This window comes from Saccostrea cucullata, unplaced genomic scaffold, assembly GCF_032062105.1.
Source record: "Saccostrea cucullata isolate Sc308-1 unplaced genomic scaffold, CSIRO_AGI_Scuc_v1 ctg16, whole genome shotgun sequence".
Classification (NCBI taxonomy): domain Eukaryota; kingdom Metazoa; phylum Mollusca; class Bivalvia; order Ostreida; family Ostreidae; genus Saccostrea; species Saccostrea cuccullata.
Window position 1 is genome coordinate 318,923 of NW_026933130.1, and position 11,006 is coordinate 329,928.

At 34.6% G+C, this 11,006-nt stretch overlaps 1 protein-coding gene and 1 long non-coding RNA gene across 2 annotated transcripts; both read left to right on the forward strand.

The window, feature by feature from the left end:
* The first annotated feature begins 8,038 nt into the window (after positions 1-8,038).
* LOC134237334 (uncharacterized) lies at positions 8,039-9,741 on the forward strand. The gene is made up of 4 exons (XM_062719440.1): positions 8,039-8,251; positions 8,967-9,008; positions 9,154-9,261; positions 9,373-9,741. Exons 1-4 carry the CDS (start codon positions 8,234-8,236, stop codon positions 9,739-9,741), a joined length of 537 nt encoding a protein of 178 aa, XP_062575424.1. The 5' UTR covers positions 8,039-8,233.
* An 85-nt stretch (positions 9,742-9,826) lies between these two features.
* Positions 9,827-10,706, forward strand: LOC134237329 (uncharacterized). The gene is made up of 4 exons (XR_009985810.1): positions 9,827-9,926; positions 10,051-10,105; positions 10,355-10,471; positions 10,585-10,706. It is a non-coding gene; the product is annotated as an uncharacterized LOC134237329 (long non-coding RNA).
* Positions 10,707-11,006: the final 300 nt, after the last annotated feature.

The following is an 11,006-nucleotide window of genomic DNA, read 5'->3' on the forward strand; positions in this document are numbered from 1 at the left end:
AATTGAAATTGAAATCTCAAAAAAAAAAAAAATGGATATAAAAGATAAATTTTCAGCAAATTATGTAGTGCAACAGAGTACATAAAAATATCTTAAATGGTTTCTTTTAAACTAAGCAAACTGCAGATTAAAACCAAAGAGGTCAAGTCCACAGGAAAGTGGAAGATTAAAAAAAATATACAGTTGAATAGCTCTCACTTATTAAGTTTGTTATATTATCTTAAATGGTTTTTCTTAAAACTGAGCTTTGGAGTAATTTAAGGAAAGATGTCAAAGGAAAGGTCAAGGTAAACTAGAACTGTCCAAACGGGACAAAATACCCCCCGCTGGGTTTTTCAGAAGTAAGTTTTTCCATAATAAAGATATGTATCAAACACGAATTATGAAATTTATCTTCCAATGACCTTGGGTCAAGGTCATGACACACCATTGGGTCATGGGCAATCTTTGAGTGAAATGAGAACCTACCAAGTTTATCCATAAGAAAGATATGGACCGGACACGAATTATGAAATTTTTCTTCCAGTGACCTTAAACTTCCCCAAATGACCTTGGGTCAAAGTCATGGGCAATCATTGTGTGAAATAAGAACCTACCAAGTTTATCCATAAGAAAGATATGTATCAAACACGAATTATGAATTTTTTTCTTCCAGTGACCTTGAACTTCCCCAAATGACCTTGGGTCAAGGTCATGACACATTCTTGGGTCATAGGCAATCTTTGTGTGAAATGAGTCCTACTAAGTTTATCCATAAGAAAGAAATGACCGGACAGGAATTATGAAATTTTTTTCTTCCAGTGACCTTGAATTTCCCCAAATGACCTTGGGTCAAGGTCATGACACACCCTTGGGTCATGGGCAATCTTTGTGTGAAATGAGAACCTACCAAGTTTATCCATAAGAAAGATATGTATCAAACACGAATTATGAAATTTTTCTTCCAGTGACCTTGAACTTCCCCAAATGACCTTGGGTCAAGGTCATGACACACCCTTGGGTCATGGGCAATCTTTGTGTGAAATGAGAACCCACCAAGTTTATCCATAAGAAAGATATGGACCGGACACGAATTATGAAATTTTTCTTCCAGTGACCTTGAACTTCCCCAAATGACCTTGGGTCAAGGTCATGACACACCCTTGGGTCATGGGCAATCTTAGTGTGGAGTAGTAGATTCTAATGTCCCTCTGTAAGAAAGATATGGACCGGACACGATTGCACAGACAGACGGACAGACGGACAAGGTGATTCCTATATACCCCCCAGACTTCGTTTGCGGAGGGTATAAAAAGAATTTGATGTAGTTTCATACCTTATATCAGTATATAAATGGTGCCTGTTTTGGAGGGTAACAGTTGCAATTGACACCCCAAGGAAAACCATTGTCAACCGACGCGTCAGCGGAGGTTGACAATGGTTTTCCGAGGGGTGTCAATTTCAACTGTTACCCTCCAAAACAGGCACCATTTATTTTATTATACTGAATGTCTTCTTGATTAAATTACTATGTCAGCAATACAAATCGTCGATAGCCTTTTCGTTCACGTTTAGAAAGCTTTCAAACTCCCCGCTACTTCGGAAAAGATTTACTGACCTCTGTATTGTTTATTTGATACTCTACGAGTCCTTTATCATCTAAAGTTTCGTTATTTCTGCACTCGCAAGCATGTTTCGTCTGTCGTTTGTTGTTTTCAAGTAAGCTACATCGGACGCAAGCTTCTATTGACGTCAAGTTTATTCCGGTTCTTTCAAACGCGCAACTGACGTTTTGAGAATTCTACGGTGAACCGTACGCGCATAATTTCCACGCATGTGGCATTACCGTTGTGTTACCCGTTGCCACGTGTGTTGCTAAGGCTCAGGGTAATCGAACGGATTGTTAACTGCGTCTAAACCAATCAGATTTTAGTATTTAACATGAAAGTATAATAATATGTATAAGCTTATGAAGATTGATAACATTCACTTGAATTGTTTCTTTAAACTGAGCTAAACACTTATTTAAGAAATGAAAGATCAAGGTCAAAGAAAAGGTCAAGGTAAAAAATATAAATGCAGTTGAATATCTTACATCTGTATGTGTCAGCATATGAAGTTTGATTGCAATAGCTTAAATGGTTTCTTTGAAACTGAGCTGAAACTGAGCATTGAACTGTGCTTAAAAAACAAAGTGAGACAGAAGAATGGATAGAGGGAAGGAAGAAAAACATGACAAACTCTGTATATGCCCCAGCCATTTTCATGGTGGGGCATAATTATAGAAAACTGGGTACCCATGCCATAATCCCCAAGTGTAAAAGCATCTTATGTAAACACAAAGCTATTAAATGCTTATTTATAATATATAATATAAGGTATCTTTTGTCTGTATTTGGCTCATAATACTAGTAATTTAAGGGTGTATGAGAGTTTATACAAATAAATAAAATATTTAATTAGTACGCATCCTAAAACACTTATGAATTGGTATGAAGATCTATTCATGAATCCAAAGTATTTTATTTTGCTTATCAAAATATATTTAGAATCTGCCATTTCTTTACTGGGTAACAGAGAATTTCAAATGACCCCGCCCCTTGTGGCCTCAAAGTACCTAACCCAAGATGGGGAACAAGATTTGGTCAAACTTGAATCTACACAACCTTAAGATACTTTCAATGCAATGTGAATAAACAGGGCATTGCTGTTATTGAAAAATACATTTCAAAAATTTTCCTACATAGTCAATGAATTTCATGTTTAAAACTTTAATCCTCATTGTCGCTCCGCCTTATACCTGGGGTAGTCATAATTTTTTCACTAACATATTCATGTACCTACATGTATACTGCATATGTACAAACGTAAATACTTACTAGTATGTACAAACTACATCCTTTTATACCAATGGATCTTGAAAATATTTTTCAATGACGGCTTACGCAACCAAATGGTTAATTATTCTTCATTATCTACACTAGAAAGAGGGTGTGTACCTTCAAACCCATTAACTTTTATTCACTTCATTCAAGGATGCTATGTGGCAAATTTGGTTAAAAGTGTCCCAATGGTTCTGAAGAAGTCGAGAATAGGTAAAGTTTAACAGACGGACAGAAGGGCGAACGAAATTGTGATCTGGAAGGCACACTCGAGCTTTCAGCTCATGTGAGTTAAAATTTCGTTATTTTTTGTTTGGACATAATTTTTATTAATTAGTGAGAGGCGTGAGATTTGCTGAGTCATGAACCAAAATCCTCATAAAATCAAGACAGGTCCCGGGAAATCACAAAAATTTACCATCGTATAGTGTTAATATAAAACTGCGGACAAATCACAGGCCCTATAGCTATATAAATCATCTACACAATTTTCAATGGCCACTCGTAAGATTCGTACAGTCGTATGATCGTATGATTGTTCGGTTTATTTTACCATTAAGCCTGCTAGGTTGACTGATTTATACGCGAACTACCCCCCCCCCCCCCGGATAATTTATAATTACAAATGCTCACCCAAAACCTATACATGCATGAATCTATTCTTATGAGCAATTCCTATCTTGAAATCTTCAGAATAAAAGAAATAGTTGGAAAAGGACTTACACCATTACTGATTACACCGATAATATAAATGTTCACCATACCGGAAGTTGTCAGATGCGCATTTTTAGTAGTAAACAGAAAACACAATGTAACTTAAAATCACAAGTTTTAATACTTTATTATTTTCTTAAATGCTTGTTGCTGTTTTATCATAAAAATAATTTGAAGAAAGGGTGATTTGAGAGAGAGAGAGAGAGAGAGAGAGAGAGAGAGAGAGAGAGAGAGAGAGAGAGAGAGAGAGAGAGAGAGAGAGAGAGAGAGAGAGAAATAATTATATACTGGTATCTATTATTAGGCGTCGGAAGCAAGTTGAAACTTGGGGCAACCAAACCAACAAAAAAGTTTTTTAAACGTTCTTTTTTGGGGGTATCCAGTCCACAATTTTCATTGCCTATATTACATCCCCCCCACTTATACTCTTATTCCAACGTCTATTCTATTTTATATTTATCACCCTACTGTAATAAAATCAATATAGAGAAAAAAGATCAACAATAAATAGCTAAAACTTTGCTCCCCCCCCCCCCTTACCTTGCATTATCAACTCAGATTTCCCTGCGAATAGCAACGTCACACATGAGTGATTTCATGACCAGAATTCAGACGTCAGTTACAGTGTAAAAGATCAAATTGAAAACCGTTAGCAAGCTTATAGTACTGAAAACACTGCTGCTGCATGGTCATCGTAAATCGCCGTAATATTTCACAATTTTATAAAAATAACAATATCTTTTTAAATCCCCAATATAACCAAGGAAAATGGGTCAATAAACGACATCTGAATAAATGCTGATCATTTTTATAATCTTGAACTGACTTGGTTTTCATCCTATGAATGAAACCAAACTCCTGATATCACGACGGTCTTCAAAAATCACAAAAATTGATTTGAATATATTTAATTACTACTGTGAAATAAAACAAATATGGATTAGACAACAGGCAAAGCAGTACGAGGGATAAAACCCTCTGTTTTTTCATCTAACACTGGTCCAACATCTGTGTTCATTAGGATAAGTATGGACAAGGAGGTATAGCATAAAAAACATGATAAATTTATCAATTTGTCAAATTTATTTAAGATACCTTTTTCATTTGTTAAAATTTTTTTCTCTTCTTAGTGCTAATCCTCACCTAGCCGCAATAATGTAGCCCTCTCCGATTTTTTTTTATCTGATGTTTTCTGGAGAGGGCTACAATTCCATCGCATCTCCGTAATGGTGCAAATATTTTTTTTTAATATGAGCGACTGCAGGCAAAATAAATTATTTTTACATTCAACTTACTTCTAATAAGACGAAATTTTTATTCACTGTCAACAACATATCCCGTTAAATGCAAAAAACTTGTAAAATAACTCTGCAAGTTTCCTTGTAGTTTACTTCAGCAGCCGTGACAGTTCACGAGTGACGTAATGAGACTTTCGCTTGAAATTTAGAACAACTGAATAAAGCAATTATCGGTGTTTATTAATGATTGTGCTGAATTTCATCACAAAAACATAGGTATACAAAACTATTTTAAGTGTTATTTTTATGCAAGCAGCGATATTTATGCTTAAAATAAGGGAATTCCAAAAAGATCCGCTCCTATAGAACCTAAATTCTCATTGGCTGTCCCAAAATACAGTCTATCAAGGTCAGTAAACATGGCGGATAAATTCGAGTTGTGATGTTGACATACACGAAAAATAAGCGATATAGGGATCTTTCTGTATATTTTTGCATTGATTTACGTCTTGGATGACTACTTATTTGGAGTCAAGGTAAGAAATGTTAATTAAATAGCCATTTACTGATAATTTGAGCCGAAATCCGTGCGGGAGCGAATCACACCCGCAGCTGCACCATTAGGAAGATCCTAAGGAGTTGTAGCCCTCTCCCCCCCCCCCCAAAAAAAAAAAAAAAGGGAGAGGGCTACATTATTGCAGCTAATCCTCACCCACCCTCGAAAACGATGCTTTGATCCTGCATGGTTACTCCATTATTATCAATCATACCTCAGGACCGTAGCATCGATTTTGAAAGTGGGGGGCCAGCCACTGAAATTTTCTTTTTACTTACCTGAAAAAGTTGACAAGCAAAAAAAAAAGGGAAAAGTTGAAAGTTGCCCATTGTCGAAAATCCTATTTCGGGGGGATAGAGGCAAACTTTTTTCACTATCATTTCCTTTCGATATCCATTTTTTAAGCTTACAATACTATATTTCCTTCATAATACTTTACTTTAGTATAAAGTGGGGGGCCAACCAGCCTTTCAATGAACATTTTCAATAGTAAAAGTATTGTTGGCAAAAAAGGGGGGGGGGGGCAGGCCCCCCCTGGCCCCCCCCCCCCCCCCGGTTGCTACGTCCCTGTACCTTCGTACTGAACCGTCTTCACAAAGAAAAACTTACTTTTTAATTTTCCACTTGTTCAACAAGCCGTTAGTGCTTGTTCATTAAACTTTAAATTAATCCACCTCCTTGTTAGAATTCATTTAAAATGCAAATTTTACTCTTTTAAAAATACTTACACTAAACCATATTCCACTTCTTTAAGGGTGATTTTTATCTTGAAATCTTCAAGATCAGTTAAACTTATGGTATAGGTCTAACCGCCATTTCACCAGTACTGAGAATACTGTTCACGTACGATACCGGAAGTGTATAATTATACAAACACGTTTCATACACACACAAAAAATGTAAGTTCATAAAAATCAAAGATAAAGAAAAATTTTTCAAACTCTGACATAAAATGATAAAAATGTTTTTTTTTTTTTTTTCAATTTTTCTAGAATATGAATCTTTATTGCTGTGTTCACCCCCACTATCTAACCCCCCCCCCCCATTCTCTCTCTTTTTCAAATATACGACTTTTATATTAAAATTGTATTTTTAATAATTTTTTATAGACTTTAAATGTCGGCATATATTTATTATTTACATACAAATGTACTTAACCCCAGATTTTTTGCGATGGCATTCACATACTTGTTTTTTCTCCAAGAAATCCCGTATATAAAAAAACAACCGTTTTAAAACTCACAAATATCCCATTTTTTTTCTGGGTTCGTGTATCAAAATGTTTTGTAACACCCTTCAAAAATCTTCCTATGATATCCATGTTTGCACTGGATGCCGATGGCAAAATTTGCATTTACCTGCAATGCAGATTTAATTCAGTCAATTCCGTAACAGTCGAACACCAACGAATGAATGTAGATATTGGTACCCAATTCGATTTTTAAAAAGATAAGTCTAAAGTCATAATCATGAGACCGTATTAACCGAAATCCCGTATCGCAGCACGTGCTACACGAAAAAGATCCCTCACTGTCCAATGGCCATGAATGCCGAGTAGAGGATTAAAGGACAATGGTGGGAGTCTCCTTATTAGTGAAAAAATCTCGAGAGGGATGTTAAACAACAAACAAACATGTAAATCTAAGTTTCAAATACAGGACACATCTTTGCAACGCATGTTACACTATAGGCCTATACAGATATAGTTGGAAGTATGTATCCAAAGCAGAGCGTGAGAGAGAGAGAGAGAGAGTCCCCGCGCACTTTGTTAATCTTGTACATATCAATTATTATAGTGCAAATACGAAAAGAAATACTTATAATTCATCCATTCCTTGTCAATTTCATTTCGATTCATGATCGCCCCGGCCCTGAATAGAATCTATCATGTTTTGTTTCGAGGACCATGTCAGAAAATTGGATTGGTTTGCAGTGAGACTAACTGTTTCAAAGATTGTTAAACTCTCAAACACTGGTACATGTACTTACTTTGCATGAGTTAAATCTACAGACAGTTATAGTAAAACTACTTCTACAATATTCCCGACTGTAAATCAAAAGATGCATGGTGGAATGACAGAACAAAGGGAGAGAACTCGATGGGGCATTCCCTAAACTTTAAGAGTTGTTCCTCTTGTAACTTTTATACTTGTAAGTCTTTTAAAGAATTGTAAATAAAAACATATCGGCCTGATGTTTTTTGGCTTTTGGAAATTCAGCTCTGCCAAGTAATATTCAATATAAGGGTGGGACAGGTGAACAAAAAAAGTAAATGCCTACTCCTTCTTTTATTTGAAAAAAAAAAACATATCAGAAGCAATAGTATTAAAAGAAAGCTACCCCCCCCAAAAAAAAAATCACACAAAATGAATAAGAGTAATCTGTCAAAACTCCAATTTCTCTTCGAAGTACCCCCCCCCCCCCCCAACCTTGTAATTGCGCAACCTTACAGCAACAGAAACGAGGGCGTGAGCCACAGAGGGGCATCTAAATGTAAGTTTACTACAGGAAAATAAACCAAATCTTTTATGTTAATAAAAAAATTGGGAAAACAATACCTATAAGAGGACATTTTTACGTAAGTCCACACTTGAACTGATTTTATTAATTTATTAAAAATATTTTAAATTTCGCGTCAAAGTGGTCTTATAAAAACAATCTATTTTTACTTCTTTAAATTGTGTATTTGTATTATTTTACTAGACCCAAAGTAGGCCCTAACAAAATTCCGAAAGAATTATTCGTCACAGAAAGCTGCAACGTCACAATAGCAATTATGACGTCATTATACCTTAGACTATTAGCAACGAATGTCGGAATAGTGTTGTCATCTGATCAGAAGCAAAGCCTTGTACTTGAAAACAATGAACACCCATAACCAGGTGAGTAGAAACTTTGTACAGACTTAGTTAAAGAACAGGTGCGTATAATGTTGCAGTTATACCCAGTGCATTTTCTTTTGCATCATTTAATTTTATAGTGAAAGCAGAAGCAGAGTCCACCATCAACTTTACAAAATAAGAAAATTATTTGAAAGAAACAGTGGTCGGATATTAATTGTGTTAGTAAAAAAATATAAATAGAGAAAATATATTCATAAAGTCATCAAAATATCATCTACATAAAATATGCGCTTTAAGATTTGTACATCAACAAAAAAAAAACAACAAAAAAAACAACAACAACAACAAGCAAACAAACAAAACATTTTAACTTAGCTGCTTTGGAAATAGGGGACATGTTTTTTTTTCCTACGATTTTTACGACTAATCATATATTATTTTTTGCAGAACAGTACGTTTTCAATATGTTATGAACGTGATTCTGCTTTTGTTTCAACATGCAAATATAATGTACAGTTGAATAACTTAAAGCAGACATTTCCGTAATAAAATTAATATTGCGATATAATAGCAACTGTGACGTCAGTTACATAATCATCAAAAAAGAATGCTTGATAATGGTTATTGTAATGTTTGAAAAAAGGATATATAGGGAAAACATTTTAGGAAAACCTAGAATAATAAGCATTCTTTGATACATAAAGCTTTTTATTAAGGTTTTAATCATTTCTACTAATTGTTATGATTTTTATAGAACGAGATCTTGGATTTTGGAGAGGACCCTGTGACTAGTGTGGTTGGTGTATTTTACTTATTAAACTAAAACGAATTTATTAGGTTTTTTTTATTTCACGCAGCTAACTTTGTTTTTGAAAATGTATTTCTCTCCTTTTTCATCAAAAAAAACAAAATCTTTTTTTAAAAAGTTCATTGAATTTCAGAGTAAGGAAGATGTCCCTGTGCCCCAAGAGCGTGTAGGTCAGGCAGAGGTCAAAGGTGCTGCAGATGTAGCAACCGAATCCTCAACATCAGAAGTGACCAATTCTAAGGTAAAAATTAAACAAAATATTAATGCTACAAGAAATAGTATATCGATACAATGAGTCTTTAACCATCGTTACGAGCTAAGAATTCTTAATATTTCTTACACTTGTTTTTAGATTTCTGCATTTCAGTTGAGTGATGAAGGCAAACACTTCATGGAGCCAAAGATACCTAAGGAAGACTTACAAAGTCAGTTATTGGATCTGGGAGAAGAGATTCAAGGGGCTGGAGCCAGCACAAGCTGCAATGAATTACCTGGAATATTGGAAGAGGAACCACAAATCGACGACTCTGTGATACAACATATGAAGAGACTGACGCCCATTTTTGATGCGAAATCTGGGATTGTTATAGGAGAGATTCACGCTCAGTACCTTCCCCGCGTATTGGACAAAGACGACAGAACAGCGATAAACACAGCTGAAACCCATACCAGTGGAACAAACACTAGTGCAAAAGAACCCAATGAGTCCCAGGTTAGATAATATTTAAAAAAAAAAAGTTTTGGTACATGTAAAATATCATTCCACCAAATAAAATATGATCATTTACTTACCTTTTTACTTACCTATGTCTAATTCTAATTACAGAGCTCAAATGTCGCAGGAAGTTCGCAAACCACCATGAAGGATGGAAATATTCCTTCTTGCAGCACCGAGAATCGAACAAAGTAAGAATGTGTTAATAAAACAAAACCTTAAAAAGACGTGGTTTTAAATATCCACTTTGAATAATTCAACAATTTGCATTGATATTTCTGATTATAAAATTAACACGATTGATATCTGTTACAGAAATATATTTGGCCTGGAAGTCATTGATACAGAAATAACGCTTCTGTCAACGGAGGTAAGGGGGGAAATTAGTCAGATGATCTCTGAAAATATTTTCCCTTCATTTCTTAAAATGTTTTAAACGAAGAAAAGACCAAAGACAACATAAGTGCAGATTATTTGTTTCTTTTTTTAATTTATAAATTTATTTTTTGGTTTGTACTTTATAAAATACAATCCTCAAGAAAAACACGTTTCTTCATTATGAATTGCACCGATATCATTATTTTGTTATAGAAGATTTTTCAATTATGTTTTTTAACAGATAATTGGTTCCCCCGCCCACGAACCAGAGTCTTAGAGTGTTGTACATGCAGAAAACGATTATTTCACCAGACACCCACTGATGCGCTTATTCCTTTGTGGAGCATGTTGCTGCCCAGTGAGTTCATGTTTCTGAATACTTGAAGTATAAATCTTCTGTATTTGAATGGCTTATCTGTTAATTTATACAGCCTTGCTTTCTGAAATATAATATTCCATTTTTTTTTCCAGAAAAAAGAGAAAACCAAGAGAACCGAGAAAGTTGGACTGTGCCAGAGAATAAGGAAATTTTTCCGCAGGAATTGAATGAACTTACCTAATTGTTTGATATATCTGAAAAGAAGAAGCTATAATCTGTGATATTTTCGTATGAAAATCTATTAAATTTTATCTTTATACATGTACCTACATTATGTTGTTTATTTAGGTTTTATTGACTATTTCTTCAAAAGTCTGCAATTCATTTTTCCTGCCAGGTATGACAGATAAAATAATAAATATACAGTTATTTTATTTAGAATTCACCAATCTTGCAGGATAGCAGTTTTTGGTATTAAATAGCATTTGCAGGCTTTTGTTGTTTTATGTTTTTCTCACGATCACCATTCTTTATTAAAAAAAAGGAAACGCTAGTATATTATTAAATTATATAA